Consider the following 25,619-nt stretch of genomic DNA (forward strand, 5'->3'; position numbering starts at 1 on the left):
TCAATACAGAGGACTGTTATCACAACCACCATATGCTATAATTGACAGATTTGCCAACATTCATCCTAAAAAGTCTTATTTACTGAAAGTGCGAAAAAATAAGTGAATATGGATTAGGTGCTGATATGGTATAAGTGTTTGTTTTTATTATGGATTCGTACGAGTATTATATCTAGACTTTTGAGGAATTAATCTAACATAAGAAATTCTGTGTTTTTACAAGTATGCACTGCACATGAAATCAAATTTTATAAATGTACCCCTTTCCTTTCAGTATATTTTTTTAATTATAGCAGAGCTACCGGCGCCGCGAAGCGGCGCCGACAGCGTCGCATTACGGTTAGACGTATGAACAAGAAAACGAATAGAGAGATCTAACTGTGTATACTATCGAGTTGAAAATTCGTGGTACTTTTTGGAATCGGTGTTGTTCGGATTTTTTCATGTGCACTATGCACATAGTAATTAATCAGTAAAGACGTCAGTAGACGCTTACTGTTTACGGTTGACAAAAGCGTCTCGCTTACTGCTTTGAATATTGAATAAAAATGTAAATGCGCGTTTGATAATAAAATTAGTGCTTAATACATTTTCTACGAAGAAAAAAGAAATAAAATATAATATTTTCATTTTGAAACGACTTTCGTCACGCTGCCATTACCGAACTTTATTATATATACTTATGTTTGTCATGATGACGTCATAACTCCACAGTGGTGTAGTGGTTAGCGAGTTCGCGTTGAAAACCAGAGGTCGTGAGTTCGAACCTCACCTGGACCAGATTTTTTTTTTCAATTCCTTTGTTTAATTTCAGTTTTTTTGTATTATTGAGTTTTGAAAATATTGTATAACTAAAGTCATTCATGTGAAATTTAACAAGTGTTTAGTTTTGATGTCAGGTTCCAATGTAGTGCCTGTGCAGTATTCAGTAGACATAACTTTAAAAAAACAGCTTTAGGATCAAAATATACAGGCATTAAACTGTGAAAAGCAAATAATGCTCTTCTCCCCGTACGCATATATTTCATCCGTTAGCTTTAAAATCACTGACCAGAGTTTATCAAAAAAACTAAAACTATTGGCGATGAATTATCAATAAACATCAAAAAGGTTCTTACTACCATCCCTAATTTATAGTGCTAAAAGATTAACCATAAAAAAGCCATAGAAATGTTAACTTAGAAGTTCAGTAAATAAACAGGGTTTTTCGAGAATTTCGGCAAACACTGTTTTTCCCTAGGTAAAATTCTCATCATTAACTTTTAAAAATTGCTAGTTTTTTGAGTTTAAAACAAGCTTTGTACAGTCATGTAAATGATTGTAATTTTCCCTTACCAGCTAGGCGTCTATTATAGTAATATTTTTGACTGAAAGTTGGACACAATCATTCTTCCTTTCAGAAAGAACCAAAATTCGACAATAATGACATTTAAAAGAATTACAATTATAGTCATTTCCAGGATTACGTAAATTCTAATTTCTATCAACTTTAACTTTTTACATTAAGTCATTATTGCCAAACATTCACACGCAAAGAGACAGAATTCCTTTGGCTATTGGCCGAATAAGATTCTGTTAGGTTTGAAGCTTTTCAATTTGAAGGAGTTATCATTTGTGACTGGTTTCCAGTATGATAATAATTTATGAAAAATTGTCGATGCAGTACGTTTTAATAAGAATAACAGAAATTATTCAAATACGTTTTTTTTTTCTTTATCTTGGTGCAGATTTTAATCTATATCGAACTTTCTTTTAATTATACACAGAATACGAAGAATTAAATTTGATGCAGTCTAAAACATGCATTCAGAAATCATGAATTATCATTAATACTTATAATTTTAATAGATCCAATAGAACATAAACTTCCTTAACAAATCCATAATTCCAGACAATTTTAACACCACTCCTTTAATTTTTAAGGGGCACTGTGATTTTTCAAGGGAGCTCTGCCTTTTAGGTAGCACCTAATTTCATATTAGATATATTTAAAGAAAAATATTACGCTACAGCTGCTAAAATCAGAACATTTATTTTGTCGTGCTTTTTTAAACACCATGACGACATTTCCGTTCATAGACATAGATTTTCCTGTGCTTTCGTGAATTTGGATTAGATTTAAATTGACCGAAAAACGTATTTTAACCCATTTCTTTTCTTTCTATAGTTGATGCCTAATTCACATTTGACCCTGGCGCCGTACGATAATTCCTTGTGGATTTTGGGGCATCGAAGGGGCTACGGGCTACGGCGTATGTGTTCACATTATATTCGAGCATCGTGCCTTTTTTGCACAGGCTCTCGGGAAAAGCCGGGAGAAATCCGTATGGACGCTGCGCGGAGATTATACGGAAGTCGTGTAATTTCAGTGCATTTGCCTTGCAGTCTCGACAAGCTTACCACGGAAATTATACGACGCCCGTACTGCTTCCATGCATGCAGATGCTGCACAGAGATGATACGGTGACGGTACAAGTCTGGACGGCAGTTAAGGTGCTTAGGATTTCTGGGGGTCAGTCTGTAACATGGGTGGCTCGATTCTGAGGTACGCTTAGGAGTCCCATGTGATTCCCGCATCAGCTCGTGCATCAGGGTGTCGTAGTGACCTGTCTCAGCAAGGACTCCACGCACACTAAACAAAATCGTAGAGGCTGCGGAGCCGGTAAATCCGATTTTTAGATAGCGCAGAGCATTACTTCTATGCGAAAATTATTATGTATAGCTATACACCTTTTTCACAAAAGTGAAGTGAAATATATAAAAAAGACAGTTTAAGTTTACATTAATTTTCTAATAAATGGTACAATGTAAACTTTGTTTCATAAACAACACTGGCCTTTTCCTATGCCCATCGCATCTGTCAAATATATATTAAAAAAAAATTAAGTGTTATGTCTTTCTAGTAATATTATCATTATCTTACTAAAAAAAAGTGTCACATATCTACCCATCAGTAAGCTTACAGATACAAGCCAAATCGCACGAATTGACTTCTTGATTTAAAAAGTTTTCTTGGGGAGGTCCCTATACCCCCACTTGCGGGAGGGGGTTACCCCCTCCCACACCTGCCCCCACAATCGAATGTCTTATAGTGTACACATTATACCCTTTTACTTTTAGTTCAGCTGATATAATGTACTATATATTTGTTATTATATATATTTGTCCGGTAAGGCAGGACTGGTATGGAATTACCCCATCCATACTCTCAAAACTAAATCTCCGATCCGGGATGTAAGGCCCATTCATCAAGCCAGCTGTTAGCAAAAATCTATCAAAATCTGTTTGTACCAGGAAAACAGCCTTATGGAGACCGCCCCTTTTCATTTCATGTCTTGTGGGCAAGAAAATGACGCCTTTTTATTTATTTTTTTTTTTTATTTATTATTTTTTTTTTTGTTACAGCAATATAGCGATTATTTCAAAAAATATTTCTAAGTACCCGCAGACTCTAAATGCGGACATAACATATTTGTGGAATCTAATTTGCGACCTCTAAATTGCGGACGGAATATTATATCAGTGAACTCTACATTGCAGCCTCTTAATCGTGGACTCTAAATACTCGCTAAATCTAATATGCGGACTCTAAACACCTGCGGAAACTAAATTTCGGACTCTATATTGTAGGCTCTACAAAATTAAAAATGCACCGGAATTGCAGATATTGCAATTATATATCTATCTTTAAGGAAAAAAGGAAGTGAAAAATATCTTAAACAAAAATGTTATCCAAAGCCGACGCCGACGATCAAGTGACGACAATACCTCGTTAGTTTATTCGCTTAGAGCCATATTTTGGGTCCCGTGCGGTTGGAAAAAAGATCAGTGGCGACATATACCAATCTGTTCCGTAATGTCTGAAGTTCATTCTAAGCCATGTCGCCAGTGTGAATTATGCGACTGGACCGTGTTATGACGTTATCAAAATGGCGGCCATTTTTAAAAAATTAGATATATCATAATCTTCAAATGATTGATAGAGTTGTTTGTTTTTGTTGCTGAAAGTGAAGTTTGTTGTAGTTTACATCGTACACATACATAATTATTTAGCATTTTGTTATCTGAAATAAATGGAACGTGATTTATACAATATTAAAGATATATTATGCCCAAATTTCATATTTGAATATATGAACAATTATCGCATATCATTTATGGAATTATAAAATAACCATGTTTGTGAGTATGAAAGGTAGTGTGTAAGGTTTAAATACTACATACTAGTTAATGTGTAAGTAAACACTGTATGAATATATTACGCTACTAAAACTCTGGAAGTTTGTTTGAAACAAATGGTTGTTACTTTACAGACATTTAATTGTGATTGCAGTATACACAGTTAGTTAATATATTTAGCCAAGGTAAAGATGTTTAATGAGAATTTTCTAGATTTAGATCAATATGCAATGATGAAATATCTATGTAAAAATGAGCATAGTACATCTTTAAAGGGACGTGGAATAAAGGAAAAGCATTGATGAAGTAATTTCTATGCTGCATCGTAATTAAATGTAAATCAAAAATAGAAACCTGTCGATAATTATCTAATAGTAATAATCTTACATAACTGAAAACAGTAATAATAGATCAGACAAACTTATAACCAAAAGCACAATCACCATAGGGACTTGTACTCACAACCCTCCAAAAATGTGTATTAATATACTGTAATATAATTTTTATGTATCTTTCTGAATGAGTGAACTCTTTTCTTTCTAGTGACCTCTTGTCTTGCTATTTAACACAGCTGGACATAACTATAGAATAAAAGAGTATAACTATATCTAATTTATCTTTCACATTTATAAGTTACTTTCTACTTTTCGTTGCTGTTGTTGTGACATTCATATATCTTTGCTATTGGCCCATTCAAATTGATGTGTCGTCGCCAAACCCATCACTCGTCCATAAAATAACACAACATTCAGTGGAAAAACTGACATGATGTCTGTGGAGCATTTACAATCATTTCAGAAATGTTTAAGCCGCTGTATGAAACACATCAATACATTTGCTTGTAACATTTTCTTGACAATGTTTTAACATCTGTTCGTTAATATCTTCTCTGTATTGGTTTAAATATTATTGATTTATACCTGTAAATATGTATCAAAATGTCTGATCACAACAACACTAAGCTCCAGTAGCACGATATGTAAACAATGTACGGGTATGATATATTAAACATACGGTGGTAAAATGTGCACTAGCGCTTATGCAACAGTCTTTTCTACCATTCGAGAATGCATTTAATATGATGATCGTGATTTCCCTGACATAGACTGACTTTGCATCTTGGTAAAGAGATTGTGATAGAGCCGCGTTAGTAGGGACACAATGGATTGCGTTAAAATCAGATAAATTGAAATGGTAACACCAAGTTTAGAGTGTATCATCTAGGGAGTGAAAATCGAATAGTGAATCCACATAGAATCGAATCCACATTTAGTGACCGCATTTTAAATTTTAAGCGTGGAATTTAAAATGCGGACACTAAATGTGGATTCTAACTAACAGACTCTAAATATCTGATGATACTGTAAATACATTTATTTTTATGTTATATAATGTAAACGATAAAGTGACATACTAAAGAATAATAAATTGACCTTATACAAGAAAATCCTGTTAGCTTCCTCATTGATTTTAAAAGACCTAGAAATCCACAGACCAGTCAGCGATAAGGGCAAACACAATACAAGATTAGAGAGATTTAGAAACTATAATTAATCAAATATTGGGTAATCTCTTTAAGCCTGAGAAAGCGAAATAAATGTGAAATATATCAGGTCACTATTCGATTTTCACTCCCTAGATGATACACTCTAATCTTGGTGTTACCGTTTCAATTTAAGATACTTTTCACTTCCCTTTTTTCCTTATTGATAGATATATGTGCAATATCTGCAATTCCGGTGCATTTTACTTTTGTAGTACGAACAATAAAGAGGACATTTTGTTAGGAGTGCGTAGGATTAGCACATATTTAACATATGTACTCTTATATACTCGTATTCCGCAAACATTTTTTGTACTACATGCATAATTTAATAAACATGTAAAAGGTTTTCGTGAAACTTTTCCAAAACGTTGGTTATAGTACTGAGTTGCGAGCATCGAAAAATGGACCGAATAACCAATAATAGCGACATACACTGTGCAATCTAGATTCATGGACTATAACAACTTTTCTGGAAGTAGGATGTGTGTCTGTGTGCGTGCGTGCGTGCGTGTGTTCGGGTTTAACGTCTTTTTCAACAATTTTTCAGTCATTTAAACGACGGGGAAGTAGGATGAATTGTTGAGAGATTCGTCAAATTTGTTCTCTATTTCCATTTAAGAAGCAAGTGTGCAGCATTGGGCTGTAAAATACATCATTGTTTAACGATATCATTCAAAGAAATTTGCACATTTCGTAACTCCTCTTCATTTGAAAAAAAAATGTCATTTTAAGCAAATTCCATATCTCATCGTCATTTGACCTGTGATTTTCTTCTACAAAAGTTATACCGTGTAAATAAATGCCGTTGTCTAATTTCATTTCAGCGCAACCATAACATGATAATTAAGTTTTTATGTTGAATGAAGTGCAATTAATATATATTAAAATATCAATGTAAACAGGCCTTTGTGTATCTTTCCCCTTTAAAACCTTTTTCTTTTCTTTTTTTTTTTCGTAAGAAATTATGTAGGTCACAAGATCCTATTCAAATCTAATATCTTAATACAATTTTAGACATGAATATATTGGTAAACAAGATAGTTAATGAAAGTCAATATTTTCAAATATTGACTGAAAACTATAATTCCCCCTTAATTGGAAAGATGATCTATACATGATTATTGTTTGTCCCCCATAAAAATTCAGTTTATGGCACGCATTAAAGAAATTATTAGTATTTTACAATATCTTTCTATTCAACCATTGATATATAGGAGTTACTAAAGGGGCACGCCACCAGATAGATGTCAAACTGTTATCAACATTTTATAAACAGAAAACATCGACTATAAAATAGATAAAAGTCATAAATTAAGGTATCTGCATTTTATGAGTCAGACAAAAAATATTGCTTAATTTCACGTGTTTTTGTATCAAACGCGACAGAGAGTTTCTAGTTTCCATCCCACGCGAGCGGCCTTATGTATATTAATTACTTTGCATAATTACCAAAAAATAAGATTGCTTTCTAATATAAAAATTAACAATAATTTGGAGGCATGCGCCTTTAAATTTTACTTCTTATGTTTACACATCAATTTTTTTATATATATATATATATATATTTTTTTTTTTGGTCTAGTGGGTGCAATTTATGACTAATTAGTACTGAGTAATCCACTCCGCAGGTACTAAGTACCATCTTAGTCTTTATTGTTAAACACAGAACAGGAAAAAAAGTAAGACTTATACAGGTTACATTACTGCAAAAATATGAAAGTTCTTTCATAACTGTGAGCGAGATTTGTTACAACCATTTTCAATGAGGAATGATTAATTACGGAATATATATTATGTAGACACCAATGATTATCATTGTTGTTATTGGTAATTAAATGATGTAATTGTTGTTGAAATTTAGTAAACTGCCGTATTGGCAATAACTGAAAATTTAACCCGAGAGGATTAATGTATTTGGATCAGAGAAATCCGGATAATCCTGTGTTACTGGTTAGATATAGGAATGATAGAACACGGAATAACGGGCTTCATGATTAGCTACTTGGTCGCAGCTAAGGTGGTACGGTTACAAAATTTCACAACTTCATGATAAAGGTGGCTCAATAAAAATGTAATGATATGACACATTTTGAACTCTTACAATATCACCGGACTTAAAGTGTGGAATACTGTTTTGTAAAAAAAATGTGAGTGCCTTAAATTCAAGATAATTTTGTTGGATTTAAAAGCTGGCAAAGTGTTTGGTATTGATGTGCATACTTAATATATTATCTTTATATGCCATATACCCATTACGAATAAATGTAGGCTAAAATGATATAGTTCTTAAACTCAATTGTTTGTTCAGAAGCTTTGACATGACTGAGACAATATTTCAACATACACTGGTATTTTCAGTCCTGCTTCAAATCTAGGACTGTTTTGATTCCTCCGAAATTACAGTCTGTATATGTTCAGGAAACATTCTGCTTTACACCTGACAAATCCATACGTACTCTTGTATTATTAATCAGTATCCATTTATTTTCATTAAAACTGTTATTTAATTAATTTTGTAATGCTCACTATTACTCAGAAACCATGACAACCGATGATACAAGAAGACAGCTCTCAAGGAAGACAACTCGAGTTGCTATAGACTCACCAATGAAAACGCCACATAAGAGTGGGTCAAAAGTCCATTCTTCCCACCTGGGACTCACAGTCCCGGCTAGACTAACTGGCTCTCGGCTCAGTAAGCCCAGGTCGAAACCATTTGACCCTGAGGATGAATATTTCTTTGACAGCACAGACGGTAAGAAATCTTAAGTCATTTATGAAATTAAAACATTTTCAACAATAGATTCTATTTTTTGTATTTCAATTGAATTATTCACAAATATTCACTCAATATCTCATATCACTTTGTAGCGATGCCTGCTGTATACTTTTTGATATTACATTCATCATTTACTAGTAAAAGTTATAAAAAGATAATGGTAACTGATTGAGAAAGAAATCTTCCTTGCATTAAAGCTAATTTAACTGCGGAGGGTTTTTGTTAGATTTCCAAAAACGGAACAATAAATCGGCATAAACCACAAGGAAGCTCGAACTGAAATGCCTTTAAAATATGATAAATAACCATCAGTCGTTTACAATTTTCAGATGAAGAAGAGACTTCAGTTACAAAACCGAAGGAAGATAGCTCAAAGCAGTTGAATCGGGGAGCCGTTGTGTACCAGAAACTGTGCCGAAAGTACGGCAAGATCCCTGTCAAGAACGTAATGAAACAATTCGGAAAGGGCTCCATCTCACTGAAAGGCTTTAACCTCAGCAGGAATGAACTAAAAGCTTTCTTTGTTGCTTTACTGGTAGGAGGGCAATCAGTTTATACTTCTTGAATGAATGCTATTCTCTAAACGTTTTATTACATTCATTAGAAATACAGTTTCACGGATATTTTTTTTTTCAGACCAGCAAACATGACTTATGTTAAATATAGTCTGTCATGAAACACGGCAATTGATATAAAGAGATGTGTAATAATACTGTGTTACATTAACATGTATTATTTTCTATATACATTGTAATATAGGTTATTCATATAGAATCACTTAGAAAAAGTAGTACTTTTGCGTTCTGAAAAGAAACATGCGCAGTTTCAGGCAACCAGTGTACTAAATTCTAAAACGAAACCGCTTGTTTTTTAAGGCTATAATATGATTTATATCTTGAAGTCAACTAAAATTTTAACTTAAATTGTACATTACAAGTCAATGTTTGAGGTTGTGTTTCCTTTCTTTTTCCATGTCAGTAGTTCTGAGTGAACTCGTTGTTTCAGGTTCTTAAAACCATTGCATTTATTTCATCTGCAAGTGTATAAAATCTTTTGTTTGACGTTGATACAAGATGAATTATAGAACGAAAGGAAAAAAGTGTCCATGCCGAAAGAAATGCTTGAATTCCTCTTTGTTATGTCCAAAACTCAGTTCGTTTTACATGAATTAAAGCAAAGATTTAGTATCTTAAACATCAATGACTGTCAATATTATGATGGCATTCATTATCCGCTAGAAACTTTTACATAATCCAGAGACTTTCTTACTGAATAAGATCAAAGGTGATAAAGGATTTTGTAATGTAGTAAAATAAATTTTATGTTCAACCAATAATGCATGGATTAAAATACAAAATAGAATAGTATCTGATCTACTCCAAGTTAATTGCAAACATTTCAATGTAAATTGCTATAGATATGCAGTACTGATAAAGTTACAATAAGATTTTTGCCATTTATCTTTTAGGCAGTGAAATGAAAATAAAAAGCATTGTTTACGCTATTTATATATTCAGTATTGAAGGATCTGACAATGTGGTTCGTAAATTTTATATTCTACCTTTATCGTAGATTACCCTTACTTTTCATAACCTATGTATTTGTATATGAAAATGATTTCATGTATGCATACGCTTAAAAGATGAATTTGTTAAATATTAATATGAACAGTATTGAATTATTACAAAACGCAAAGAGAAATATGGAAACTTCGCTTTTAAACAGAATGCACTTAAACTCTGAAGTCAATGTTTAAACTACGCATCAAAATTCCGTAAGCACAACAATAGCAAGCTTCGTATCTAAATGTATTTATGCAACATTCAAATTTTTGGAGAAACTCTTTTTCCGGAAAGTCATTATGTTCACATCTTTACATTAAAGACAACGATGTAAAAAAAGAGTTGTCTGGAGCAAAAGCAGCATTTTGATTTTAAAAAAATGTTAACGCGACTACTGCAAATACAACAGATATGATTTTTAAGCAAATATTTAAAGTGAAATAATATGTTGTAAGATTACTTTCAACTTGTACGAATTTACTGTTACATGGGCATGATCATTCCTACGAAATAGGAATGTCACTATTGTTGTCAACGAACTTAAAAACGGCCAAATACAGTTTCCATGTATGTATCCATTTTTAAATGAAAGACAGTTCAACTTTTTCATCTTGGGCATGTAATAAAATGAAGAAAACAACTTGAATTATACGATATGCCAATATAAATACTTTTTATGAACCATGAAGAAACACTTCAATATAAATGTAAAAAGCAAACATATACATCATGAAAACCTAATACAAATTACCAATAAAACAGTTTGAACGCACACACATTTAGTCTTTAAAATTTGTTTCTTTATTTGTTTTGCCTATCGTGCTGAGCAACATTTTTATTTTCTAAAAAAAAAGAGAGATAAAATTCTACTTAAATAATCTGCCATGCTGTTTATGTTATATTGTAAGGCCTTGATTTCATTAACTCCCCTATTTTGAACAAGCCTTCTAGCTTAGTATAGTGAACCGTTATATTTGTATCACCGTTAAGAAATCATTTGATACTGTATATTTGCTATTTCTTTTATTTGCAGGAATATTACGTAAACAGAGAGGGAGGAGAACCGGTAAGTAGTTTTTGTTTATTACTTGTTTTGTACGCATTTTAAATTCTAGGCATATGCACTGCATGTATATATAACATTTAAAACTCTGCTATACAAAATGAATCTGTGATTACATCCTATGGAAGCATATAACGCAACCTAACAACATAATAGCAGACTTGGTTTGATTGAGTCTGTATATGAGAGGTAATAACATTTGCAACATCCCTCACGCCCTCTAGCACCAGCTTAAGCAGGATTCTATTATAGTTAAACTGAATGTTCTCCATGATCCAAAAGCCCTGATTTATAACTCAAAAACACGCTATCATCATGCATGCGATTTAAATGCAGTCTGAGAAAACATAACATACGCATTCTCCCCCTAGATAATCGTTTCAGTAACGAACGTACTGAGAAGAGCTAAAAGTACCAGATCTCAAGGAGTTTCCGTCTAAAAATATAGGTACTGCATTGTCAACGAAAAATAACATTTCCCTTACAACATTTTTAGAATCCAGATGAAACAGATGAGCTAGAGAGTATAGAACTTGGTGGAAATAAGATAGGCAAGAAACAGATGTCCTATGTAACAGATTTTGCTGATGCCCACAGATCTCTTGTAAAACTCGTGCGTATAGTTATAATCCATTTTGTCTCTCTTTTGGGAGAACATATGAGCCGCGCCGTGAGAAAACCAACACCAGCATGGATCCAGACCAGCCTGCGCATCCGCACAGTCTGATCAGGATCCATGCTGTTCGCTAACGGTTTCTCTAATTGCAGTAGGCTTTAAAAGCGAACAGCATGGATCCTGACTAGACTGCGCGGATGCGCAGGCTGGTCTGGATCCATGCTGATCGCACACCCACTATGTTGGTTTTCTCATGGCACGGCTCATTATTATAATTATGTTTGCTGCCAAGATGATATTGTCATCCGGAGTTTCTCCTGTTTGTTTCTATAAGTCCGTCCTTTGTCTTTACTTTAAGAGGTTAAAACATGTTGTTAAGCCGTACTTGAATATTTCTTTTTTTCTGACACAGTATGATACTACTTTATTATGACCTTTTGAGTTGTTCGTAAATGCAATTTTTCATGTTTAATTCTTCAACGTGTTATTTAATTTGGAATCATGTTCGAGACCCTTCTATCATTTACAACATGGTTACAGTACATGTCCATATAAACTGCATACAACATGCATTTTTCATACAATTTGAACTCTTTTAATGTAAAGAAAAATCTTCTATCTTCCGAGCGTATCGGTTGATAGTATGAGTTCTTGCTTTGTATCCGTTTTGTCAATGTTTCATTGCAGTCGCTCGTGGACTGTGAGTTGTGTTGCAGGGGTCTGAAGCAACTTGCCAACTTTATGAGCCGAAACAGGACACTCAGACATCTAGATCTCAGTGGTAGGTCTGTTTGTATGTTCGTGTATCTGTCCAGCCACCTTCTTGCAGACAGTATCTGTCATAATTTAAAGTCTATTTGACCACTTAGTGATGTAAAGAGGCCGACCTTAAATGTCAAGGTCAGGAAAGGTCAAAATATTATACATTCTTGTTTTAGACATAACCTTGTTACCCTTTAGGCCTGGTAGAACTATTAATCACGATATTGTGTATACAGCATATATTTTGTCGGGCGATCTACAAAGATAAGGTCACGAGGTGGTCAAACCATTATAGATACTTATTTATTGTCTGGACATAATCCGTTATAAAGCACAAAATTGTGAAATGAGATGCTTCTAATTAAGCTATTTATCTTTGAAGTCACATATTGTACTTTTTCTTGTCTGTTTTTTTTTTTTTGTACATCATTTTTTCCGGACACAGGCCGGTATTGATTTCACCTTTACTTCCTGTAAATATCTCGGGTGAAGGTCATTTAACAGTTGCTTAAAATTGTACACTGATTGGTGGATGAATAATCCCACAAGTTTTCGAATAGAATACATAATGTTTTCCTAAGGGGTGTATAGGTGCTCTGACAGTATAATCCGTTGCAAGACTCCTGTGGAAGTAGCTTAAGTCATAAACTTGAATCCAACTTGAGTTCAACTACAAACCTGCCAACTCTGCCAATTTAATACGGAGTGATCTCCTGTAAACTATTTACAGTCATCTCGTCCCCCAGTCAACTCGTCCCAATTTTGGTCTTTTCGTATCTCTTGACGTCCCCCACTTTTCGGCCCCTCCTTTTTAGTCTTATTTTTTGTCAAAGTTTCCTAGATAATGATTAATATAATTGTTATGCAAAATATATGTTCTGTAAAATATGTTCTACATAAAAAAAACGACCCGCCCGCTTAGCTCAGTAGGGAGAGCGTTGGTCTACGGATCGCGGGGTCGCGAGTTTGATCCTCGGGCGGGGCGTATGTTCTCCGTGACGATTTGATAAAAGACATTGTGTCTGGAATCATTAGTCCTCCACCTCTGATAATTTATGTGAGAAAGTTGGCAGTTACTTGCGGAGAACAGTTTTGTACTGGTACGGAATCCAGGAACACTGGTTAGGTTAACTGCCCTCCGTTACATAACTGAAATACTGTTGAAAAACGGCGTTAAACCCTAAAAACAAACAAACAAAAATACATGAAGATTTTACATTAAAAATACATTTTGTTTTGATTTATGAATACCCGATCGAATGTGTTTTGCATGCACGTTTCGTAGTTTAAATTGTGCATTGACTAATGCGGCCGTGTATCGTTTTTAAAGATACTTCTTGTTTTAGTTATATCTAGAGAACTACAAGAGCACCGCTTGCGGGTGCAATCGCCCGTCTGCAAGTGCTGGACAATATGTAAGAAAAGAGTTATAGTTCAGATTTTCAAACTACAAAAAGGACCACAATTCTAACAAAATGCAGGTTAAAGTTATGAATGATTCTTGGCCTACATAGTCCTCTAATAATTATAAACAAGTGCGTAAAGTTTCAAAGCTGTAGCTCTTATAGTTTTTGAGAAAAGGTGACCTAAACAAAAAATTTAACCAAGAAATTTTCTAATACAAAAAGGGCCATCATTCCGATAAAATGCAAAAAAAAGTTATGGTTCTTTGCCTACATAGTCCCCTAATAATGATAAACAAGTGTACAAAGTTTCAAAGCTGTGGCTCTTATAGTTTTTGAGAAAAAGTGGACCTAAACAAAAATTAATTTAACCAAAGCCGACGCCGACGATCAAGTGACGACAATACCGCGTAGATTTTTTTCAAAAATCAGACGAGCTAATAATATATCACATTACTAGAGCCCTGTAAAGCTTTTACTCTATCTGAAAGGTCAGTGTCATTCGGAATCAAATGAGGTTTGACCATTTTTGTACAAGTCTTACCTTTTACACAGTGCCTTCAACATTGATCAATGTTTCTATCTGAGAGGTAATAGAATATTGGTTTTCTAGCTACGTTTATTACGGATACGTTAATTCATATTAAAAATAATTAATCGTTTATTACGGATACGTTAATTCATATTAAAAATAATTAATCCTCTCTTCTTGGCATAATTTATTCATAACTTAATCTTGCCTTGTGATGTCCGTGCTTTGTATTAACACAATTTAATACCAAAATGTCAAGTGACTTGTTTTCGTAATAAAACCTTTGTATGTCTGTATATCTGTAAACAAGTTATTAATTTTTCCTGTCTAAAAAGTAGATTCCGTAACCTTAAATGGATTAACATATATATATAATTAATCTTCTTTGGAGATTAAAGCATTTAAATTTTAAAAGGCAAACACTTCTTTTCTTATGTGAATTAAGTCGGATCTACATAATCCATAGTAGGCATTACCGCAATTTTTTGGGGGAAAAATGCAAATATAGTTATTATTGTTTAAGTACTGAACAATATTGAAAAGAGGATGCACGATCTAAATTTAAATCTAGTCACATAAGTATAATAACACATTTATTGTTGAAATGTTTTGCTTTGTTCTGTCATGTTGTTACCATGTTGTAACCTGACTGGAAATAAAAGTATTTGTTGTTGTTGTTGTTTATTAGCTCGACTATTCGAAGAATAGGGGAGCTATCCTACACGCCCCGGCGTCGGCGTGAGCGTGAGCGTGAGCGTCACACACATGTTAAAGTTTGCGTACCACCCCAAATATTTTCAAAGTCCATTGAGATATTGCTTTCATATTTTGCCTACTTGTTTACCATCATGACCCCAGTCTGTAAAAAGGAGGAGGCAACTCTATCAAGCATTTTGACTGAATTATGGCCCCTTTTCGACTTAGAATAGATATTAAAGTTTGCGTACTACCCCAAATATTTTCAAAGTCCATTGTGATATTGCTTTGATATTTTGCATACTTGTTTACCATCATGACCCAGTCTGTAAAAAGGAGAAGGCAACTCTATCAAGCATTTTGACTGAATTATGGCCCCTTTTCGACTTAGAATAAATGTTAAAGTTAGCGTACCACCCCCAAATATCTTCAAAGTCCATTGAGATATTGCTTTCATGTTTTGCGTACTTGTTTACCATCATGACCCCAGTCTGTAAAAAGGAGGAGACAACTCTATCAAGCATTTTGACTGAATTATGGCCCCTTTTCGACTTAGAATAAATGTTAACGTTTGCGTACCACCCCAAATATTTTCAAAGTCCATTGAGATATTGCTTTCATATTTTGCATAATTGTTTACCATCATGACCCCAGTCTGTAAAAAGGAGGAGGTAACTCTATAAAGCATTTTGACTGAATTATGGCCCCTTTTCGACTTAGAATATGCTTATTGTAATGTTAAAGTTTTACTCATTGCTTATATTATACTGTCAGGCACTGAGAATAGTCGAGCGCGCTGTCCACTGACAGCTCTTATGTAATTCATAAATTCAAAGGTCTTATATTTTATGTTTGGTTTAAGCATCGCGACTTTCCTGCTTTTGATAGTGGAGGAATGTCCCAGGTATGCCTCCGTGTATTATTTCAAGCATGGACGGGCCACTGACCTTGGAAGGCTTCCTCATATGAATGAATTATAAACACAGGGCGAGGTTTCGAGCCCACGGCAGTAAGGGGCAAGTGAATTGAAGTTAGCGGCCTTAACCACTAGAATGCGGAGGGTCATAGACTCCAATGCTTTTCTCTTTCTCAAGGAAAGTGTTTGTTCTATTTTCAGATAACAACTTTACAGACAATGCAGGGGAAAGCATAAGTCAAATAATTGAGGTATAAGATAACTGACTCCCGTATTGTGAGGTTATATTGGTCTTTATCGTAATGTTTGTCTTATACTTAAATTATATTTACAAATTGTTTGAATAAGACAGAGCAGGGGTTATCGTCTTTAAACTTCTTGTCGTGTTGGATATGTCATTTGCCTTTAAATATCGGTCTGGATTTATACATAAAATGTGATGCTATTAATCCTTGCAATCCATAAATAGTGATCAATGTATGTTAATCACACCTAACCACGAATAAAACAACTGCAGATTTTGAATACACCACCATCAGCTCAAAATACTGCACCATCAGCTCAAAATAATTATACTTGTTGTCAGTATTCGTCGTTTTGTTCAGGACCGCAGGTTCCACAACACTACAGTATGCATCATGTCCTAATGGAACTTAACTTCATTTCTCTCTTCACAGAATGGCGAGAACGTTTTAGAACTCGCCCTCCGAGGTAACAAACTGGCAGAATGTGGAACAACGATAGGGGAGGCGTTGAGTAAGTGTTGTGTTTAGCCAAATTTTGGAGTATCCCTTTTCTATACCAACGTTATTTCGGTACGCCAGTAAATTTTGGTAATGTACCGATATCATTCCGTTTCAATTCAGATAGAATAAAAACTTTACTGACACATAAAACAAGTCAATATTGAAGGTAGCATTATAATGTTATCCATAGTATGATTATAGTGATTCAAAATGCATTTTTAAAAATAAAGTAAGGTCTTTTGTCTCATTGATATTAAAGGTACAACTGATATGGCATAAGATTAAAAGTCATGTGAACATGGTTACATTTATACATAACTTTAATGTAGTCCTCACTCATTTCAGAAACAAACGACACACTGAAAGTATTGGACCTCTCCTGGAATCATATACGGGGAAATGGTGCAATAGGTCTTTGTAAAGGTGTACAGGTAATGAAAAGTAATAATTAAACATATCAAATGCGCATAATTCTATAAAGAGTTTTAGATACTAACTTCAAATGGAGAAAATTGTCACTGATGATCAAATGAAATTAATTTAACTACTGTGTAGAATACAATTCACAATTAAAAGGCATATAAAACAGTCTTCCAGTTGTTTCAGAGGTACTACACACTTACACTGTGCTTAGCTATACATGTATTAGGTGTGTACTATTTTACAGGATGGCCAACCCACGCGACTTTTGGATACCGTACACATGGAGAAAACGTCTCGATTTAGATAACATTTTGCCTATATTTCCCTCATTACTTGTCGGATTTTTATAATGTAAAGTGCGTCGAAGACAGCAACATGAGTGCTTTCAACCGCGCAAAGCGTCTGCAATCAGTTATCAGTACTTTTCTCAAAACCTCCGCCCAACTTATCTGTCTTCGGCGCTGGTTACTAGTATTTGATGAAGATCCGTTTAGTAATAAGGAAAATATAGGCAAACGGCTACCTGAATCTGGACACCGTGTGTACAGTATCCAAAAGTCACGTGGGTTGGCCACCCTGTTTTAAACCCAACACATAGTACGTTTACACAGACACATAAGCAAAGCTTTGTTGATGTAAGTTAGCACATTTTCAAATATGAAAGAAGTAATTCTACATTATGTATTTCATGATTCGTCTAAAGAGGTGACAGTTTCACTCATTTTTTGCTACAATTTAGGTAAATAAAGGACTAGAGACATTACTTCTATCCTGGAATGGATTTGGGTTCGAGGGATGTACCGCAATGGGTTATGCACTTAAGGAAAACACAACTCTTCAAGCACTTGACCTGGCAAACAACAGAATTCACCCACCAGCATTGTTTGAACTCATTAAAGGTTTAGAACAGAATAAAGCACTGTCGGTACTAAAGGTATATATCATACTTGTTTTAGTATTCACAACACAAACCTTTAATTGTATCTGTTCAAGGGCCTCCTTGTTAGTTGGAGGATAGTGCAAGATACATCAGATGCTCCAAAACAATAAGATTCCCTGGTTCTTTAGCGTTCCAGGTGTAAAACACCCATACACGGGACTCTGTCCCAATGTTAGTGATTTTTAGTTGGAGGAGTCATGATCCCTGGTCAAGCGGGGAAATGTTATGTAAAACTTTGAATCACTTTTGCAGCGAGTCTTAACGCATCTTAAACGTTTGCTATATTTTACACCTTCCCTTTCCTGTAAGTGATGTGACTGCCCTCGTCCTACTGATCAGCTGAAATAACATCTTTTTCTGTTGTCATAGCTGAGTTATGTAAATAGGATATGAACTTGTCAGGAACCATTTTGTCATGATATATTCAATGCGTTCGAAGTCCAAAATACTTTACAACTGTTCACATTTCAGCTTGGTTATAACCCAATAACTGCCAGTATGACGAGCATTCTGCTGACCAAACTACATCAAGCAAAGGAAAGTAACATTAAAGAACTGGATCTCGCGGTAAGAATATCACTGAAATTAACCTTTTTTGTTGAACGATGGAAGGGGAGTAACTGGCCTAGTCTCAAAACGGTATATTCGAAAAACGAGTTTGTCCCCTTGACTTTGTTATAGGTTAAAGGTCAGTAATTCAAATCCTTCTTTGTTTCATATAAAAAACGACAACTTCAGGTCGTCTTTACGTATCTTTAGAGAACATCACTTTTTCCTACACCTATTTTTTATGGAAGTTCTATCACAAATTAACGAAAAAATGAAAAGAAAATAGGGGGTTATGTAGTTCCTAGTGAAATGCCAGTCAGTTGTGGTCTGCTACCCTAAAAATGGCGCATGTTTGCTCTCGTCCGCGCAATAAACACCTACTTCCGGTTTTGATCTGCAAAACTTGCCATGTGGGGTGTATGAACATGAAAACCGTCTCATTTCATGCAGAATGTATTCTAGTAGTGAAAAATGGTGATTAAAGCACTCGTTCTACACGAATTTGCGCAAAAAATGGGAAAATTAGGATCTATTTATTATGGACTTCTTTCGACTACACCACGGAAGCACATTTTCGACCGAATTACTGACCTTATTCCTTATATATTCAACTGAACGGTATTATACGAATAACGTGTATGTCCCTTTAATAATAAGTCATTCTCCATCTACCTTTATATATTTACTATTGCTGTAATGAAAATTGATATCTATTTATTTGACAGGGCCTGATAGTTGATAAAGAGTTTGAAGGAATATTAAAGCAAATTCAGGAAAGCCGATTGCTGATAGTCCGTTATGATCATTCATTGCCGCTTAACAAGGGCGAAATATCCCACGTCGATCCCAAAAACATTTTCAACATTGACCCCATCAGGATTCTATTCTATATGAAAGAGCACCTGCGAACAATCGACCTGTTCCTGAAGGTGGACCGGGACGGCAGCAACAGTCTATCCAGGGACGAGATGAAATTTGCTTTTGAGGTATATCTTGTAACGAAACAATATATACTACCAGTATAAACTTATAAATTGTTGTAGTTTTTTTATATACCTTCATTGTGCTTTTAGCTTTAATTGATAGTAAATAGTGCGTGGTAGAGGAGAAATTATTTCTGTTGTGTTGCCTCCTCGAGATGCAATGTTGAACTTTGGTTGTCTAAAACGCTTAAGAGCTAAGTATTTAGATATTACAGAAAACGTAAACAGTACAGCCTTTAAGAATCAACAATACTTGATATGTGATTTCTTATCTTACATTCTTTCGTCAGTTAAGAAACTTGATTGAAACTTAATTCATTAAAGCTGATATAAAATTTGGGTATTTGGCCGAACAAAGGAAATATCTTGTATCTCTGTCTGATATGAAGAGATGACGTGCTTAATATGTTCATCTTCATTGTAAGATATTTGGTAAATGTTTATACATAATGTTAGTGTAACATGTGTAAAGAATTGATAAGACATTTACATAATCTTAACTTTAAATTGCTATTCAAAGCACCTTCATGAAAGTAAGAAAAGCTACTACTGAATAATATATGCTCAAAGTAAATGGAGATGGAATATGTTCTAGTAGATTCGGTAAATGGACCTGTGCGTGGTTGGATCTTTTTAATATAACTAACAAAAGCATACATTTAGATATAGTGTAGTGAAGATTTATACATTTTATTTCGAATTGTAGAAGTGGCGGCAGCGGAACTTTGACAGCGTTAAATCTTCTGTCCGAACCTTTTTAAGTGCGGTATAGATAAAAATGTTCGTTCTGCACTCTAGTGAAAAATCATACGGTGAAATTTTACGGACGTAAAGCCATACGTTTATCGTGTTCTGTCGTCAACCACTGACATCAGAAAAACATTTGTTCACAAAGTTATTCGCCGCTGCCACAATTACACTTGTTATGGGCATATATTCTTTTCTTCCCTCTGTAAGCAAAGAGTAAAAACTGACAGTTGCATTATATTACCAATGCATATTTACAGAGAGAAGGATTCCCAATAAGTGACCGTGCTCTAGATACGGTCATGAATTATCTAGACGTCAATAAAGATGGAGAAGTTGACTTCTTGTAAGTATGAAAAGTACCAGTAAACTTATTATCATATCCGGATTTAAGGTGTGTACGATTTTGGACTGAACAATTCACATATATTAATGAACTAAATTTTACTTTACTTGGATTGAAATTAATGTTAAACCCGTGTAATACTGTAAAATACATTGTATCATGAATCACAACTATCAGTATAATGCTTTAAGACTTTGGCATTGACGCATATGAGCCCATGGTATATCACGGCGAAATATTCAGCAAAATGACATTTCTACGCAAAGCTAGTGTCCTTATCGTTTTCCTCAAGCAGGTTCCCCGAGCAACCTACCATTGATAAGGGAAAAAAACTCAACTTCATTTTAAGTAATCTAGAACTATGTAAAGCGCCTTTGAACGTGAAATTGATCATGAAAAGGGCGCTATATAAATCTGGTATAATAATAATAATAATAAGCACATATACGTCTATTAAAGTTTATATAAGGAACGTTTGAAAGCATAGATCGTAACCAAGCAAGATAATTGCAGACTCGCTTTGACTGATTCTTTTTTTTTCATGAGAGGTAATGAATGTGCAACACCCTTCTCGTACCGGAGCTTTATCATTCAGAAAGATTAAATGGACTTTATGATTCTGGGTCAAAGTACTAGAGACGTTTTTGATCGCCATATGGAACTTTAACTGTTGTTGTGGTAGTAAATAAATCCATAAAGTCTTTAAGAGGATCCTTAGGAAGTAGAGAACGCACCCTAGCAAAGTAATAGACATGGTGTGGCTGAATTTGTTCATTGAGAGGTAATTAGATATGTATCTCCCTTCTCGTCCCCCTAGCAAAGAATTACGCAGATTCCTTTACCCTGAAAGATTGAATGAACTCGATGTACGAGTGTTGCGTCCATTCCATCAGCTCAATGAAATAAAGCATAATCATTTCAAGAAAACATTATGTTTGTACTAGTAATACAGAATCATGAAATTCACGTTGACTGAAATTTAGACACATTTATCGTTTTGTTCTAATTACACAGCTAGAAGTAATTATACATTACAGGCTTTTGTGTGGTAAAATAAGCACAGAAATGAGTACCTTAGAGGATTCCCTCAGAAATGATGAGCACAGGTTCTAGTATAATTACATAGCAGAAAATATTGCTGCTTGCTTTTTTGTCTTGCATGCTCTGACAAATAGGTACCTTATATAGAATGACAGTTTGCTCTGTGTTTCAATATAAAATCGTTTCGTCTTCGATGTCTGTATCTTCTACTGATCTATTTATCGTGCACAAATCCTTACATGCACTGTTTTGGGGTTGCTGTGTGAGCGGTATGTGTTCTTATAAAATGTTTCCCTATTGCATATCAGTCCATGTTATTTTTTTCTTTGCATGTCTTTTTTTTTTCCAAATACTTTGCTTTCAGCTTATGTCAGTAGACAGAGATAGAAACTGGTGTATGTAATCACCTTCTAGTGCAGTGATGCTGTCTCTAACCTTTTCGTTTTTGTAGCGACATTACAATACGAATTATTTCTGTAGTACATATATCTGTCTCGCATTCGAGTATTCAAACAGTTCTGTAATTGCAATTATCCGTATTCAAGGCTTTAATTTAAGAGACAATTTTCATGCCTTAATACAGAAAATAATCATTTTTTCATAATTGGCAGTTAGTGTTTTACATTTTAAGACCCTGAAGTAACTGGTCATTCCTTTTGCAGATTTTATAAAGATGATCTGCAGGGAAATTTTCTGCTTTAATTTGAGAAATGATTTTCTTCGGTTAATCATTCTTATTTGTATTCTTATCTGTATATTGCAGAGAATTCATAAACGGGGAACGACGACTAAAACGCGATCTAATAAAGGAACACGAAGATGAAATAATTGCCGAAAAGGAGAAGGATCAAAAATACTCACAAGTATTTACAACTCAAAAGAACAATACCCCAAGAAAACTGCCTCCACTGAATGGACCTAAAATGAGCTGAATGAAATACTGTACGAAAGGGTTACAAAAAGAAGAACGAGTGCTTTAGAATGTCAATTGCGTTGAATAGTATTTTTCAAAGCTGAAATAAGTGCTGAAACCAATGAAACGTGTTTATTATTATGATTAATCTGTATAAATATATCTATGTTATAACATACATAAAATACCCAAGGTCGATAACAGTAAATACAATGTTTCTCTAAAGGAGAATACATATATGAGCCGTACTATGAGAAAACCAACATAGTGGTTTTGCGACCAGCATGGATCCAGACCAGGTTTCTCTAACTGCAATAGGTTTTGAAAGCGAATAGCACGGATCCTGACCAGACTGCGCGGATGCACAGGCTGGTCTGGATCCATGCTGGTCGCAAAGCCACTATGTTGGTTTTCTCATGGCACGACTCATATCAGTTCAATCTGTTAAAGGCTCACTTCTTTTTCTCACAAGTACCAGTTCTATGTGATATATGACTAACTCTGTGTTACTGGAAAACAAATCAGATATCATTTCTGGGAATTTGTGTTAGTACTGTTAGAAATATGTTATATATTTAGTCAGTCTGTCTACAGAGACAGTATGATATATATTTACCAATGTTAGTTCTATGTGATTCTTTTAAAATTGTATGTGTTTCTTACAAGGTATTTGCTTGTTTTGTTCAGTAGTACAGATCTTTCATAATATTGATGGTTTGATACATGCCAAATAACATTGCTGTTGTATCAGCATGCACGCTGACAATTTAAGGTAGCTGGGCGAGCAGATGTTAATGAGCGTATACAGTTGCAAAATATATGTAACTGAAGTGCTTATTCAAACGGACCAACAGAATCCTGGATAATACACAAATATTAAACAAAGTATATTATATAATATATCATTTAACGGCGGGGGGTGGGAGGGGAACAATTAAGGGAAAATGGTATGGCGTCAGAAAATCAATGACACTCATTTATCGAATAAAAAGCTATTATCTGTGTTGTTAATGGGTTTAACGTCTCACCGACACAGTTATAGGTCACACGGCGACCTTCCAGCTTTGACGGTGGAGGAAGACCCCAGGTGCCCCTCAGTGCATTATTTCATCACGGGTAGGCACCTGGGTAGGACCATGTACCGACCTTCCGCAAGCCAGATGGATGACTTCCTCGCATGAATAATTCAATGCCCCGAGAGAAGCTCGAACCCACATCGGTGAGGGGCAAGTGATTTGAAGAATTATTTTATAGAAATGATCCTTTGGTGACCTTTCACTAAGACCGTTAAAATATTTCTGATTCCTCAAACACATGGCCACAAGCACCCGGTTCTTCGAAACTTTAACACGCGATTAAGCGAACGGTTGATTAACTTTATTACGAAATTATGGAAGACTTAAAACAAATGTATGAGCACTAAAATGTCTTTACTGTAAAATCAAAACATCATACCAGTGTTTCCCGCCTTGACTAATATTTTGAAATAATTTAACCGGTGGTTAGTTTAACAGCATGTTAAAGTTTCCCAGAGCTAGAACTAGAAAAACAAACAACATCTCTGCTTAACAACTGGTTACATATTAAAATATTTCACAAAATGTTTCTTTAATAACTCTCTTCCAAAAGTTTGCAATTTTTCTCATTCCTCAAAACACTTGGCCGCCAGCAAGCGTGGTCACTTTTAATTACATACATACGTACGTTCATACGTACGTACATTAGCAACTTAAAAAATCGTTTTGTTAGAACTTTATGCCCAATTTTAAAAGAACTTTACAATGTGACCTTTACTGACCATTTATTAAGTATGGACGCCAGAAGGTGTGGTCACTTTTCACTATATGACTATGTATGACTATGTATAAAGTGAAAGTCTTCTTGTAAGAAATGTAAGAAATTGCTATCCTTAAAGTAATTTCATCAAAATTGTTCAAATTATTTCGATTCGTTAAAAATTAGGTCGCCAGAATGCGTAGTCACTTTTCGCTATTCGTATATACGCTAAAAGTCTTCTTGTCAGAAACTGCTATGATCCTGAATTTCGTGTGAATAATCCTTCGGTTAGTCTCTACCAAGTTTGTTCAAATTATTCGGATTTGTACGCGTAGAATAGTGGAAAATTTTAAAACTGCTTGCTCAATTCAAAACAATTTCATATAAATCATATTTGGGTGATCCTTGACTAAGATTGTTCATATTATTCTGATATTTAAAAAAAATCACTGCTACCAAATTTCCTGTATGTATATCGTATGATCTTGTCAAAAACTGTTGGTCCGATTTTGAAGTAATTTCACAGATCTTTTAGTAACCATGTACGTAAAGAGTATAACTTTCCCTATATGGCTCTTTGAAAAATCGTCTCTGAATCTGCAGGAAAGTGTCATACTTATTTGACAGCTATTATAGGTCATCGTGGCCCTCTTGCTAATTTTACAAGTGTCTCTATGACAAAAAATAGTTCAAATAAGAAAATGCTTGATAAAAGACGTATTCAAATATAATTCATAGTTATTCAATATCTTTTAAGTAGCTAAATATATTCAAGTATAGGAGTGTCATTACAATTTATGGAAACGGACTTACAAAAATATATAACAATCAGAAAACTTAACGCTGAACTTTTCTGTTTGTCCACGGCAATGTAAGACTTCTCTATTACGTTAAATCTTAACATTTTTGTTTGTATAATGATTTAATGAATTAATCTTCACTTTCAGAAAAATCAAGTGGACATTTTTATACTAAAATGCCTTCCGCTTTCCAACCGATAAATCAAAATTGAACGAAAAAAGTAGAGTTTTCCAAATATATTGTTCTTCGCAAACTTGCCATGTCTTGAAACACGATGTAGATTTTTCTCATGCGATAGAT

General features: G+C 34.4%; 1 protein-coding gene across 1 annotated transcript; it reads left to right on the plus strand.

The window, feature by feature from the left end:
* Positions 1-8,266: 8,266 nt before the first annotated feature.
* On the plus strand, positions 8,267-23,618 carry LOC123558888 (leucine-rich repeat-containing protein 74B-like). Its single transcript, XM_053544527.1, has 14 exons — positions 8,267-8,480; positions 8,834-9,039; positions 11,100-11,132; positions 11,626-11,742; positions 12,433-12,526; positions 16,256-16,305; positions 16,732-16,810; positions 17,146-17,231; positions 17,963-18,157; positions 18,635-18,730; positions 19,438-19,698; positions 20,703-20,788; positions 21,826-21,894; positions 22,593-23,618. The coding sequence occupies exons 1-14, from the start codon at positions 8,267-8,269 to the stop codon at positions 22,759-22,761; spliced, it is 1,755 nt and encodes a 584-aa protein (XP_053400502.1). The 3' UTR covers positions 22,762-23,618.
* The last annotated feature ends 2,001 nt before the right edge of the window (positions 23,619-25,619 follow it).

The sequence above is a fragment of the Mercenaria mercenaria genome, chromosome 5, assembly GCF_021730395.1.
Source record: "Mercenaria mercenaria strain notata chromosome 5, MADL_Memer_1, whole genome shotgun sequence".
Taxonomy (NCBI): domain Eukaryota; kingdom Metazoa; phylum Mollusca; class Bivalvia; order Venerida; family Veneridae; genus Mercenaria; species Mercenaria mercenaria.

Coding starts and splice junctions, on each gene's coding strand:
- LOC123558888 (XM_053544527.1), top strand. CDS start 8,267: ATGACAACCGATGATACAAGAAGACAGCTCTCAAGGAAGACAACTCGA. Junction 11,133..11,625: donor ACAGAGAGGGAGGAGAACCG/GTAAGTAGTTTT, acceptor CAACATTTTTAG/AATCCAGATGAAACAGATGA. Junction 16,306..16,731: donor GCATAAGTCAAATAATTGAG/GTATAAGATAAC, acceptor CTCTCTTCACAG/AATGGCGAGAACGTTTTAGA.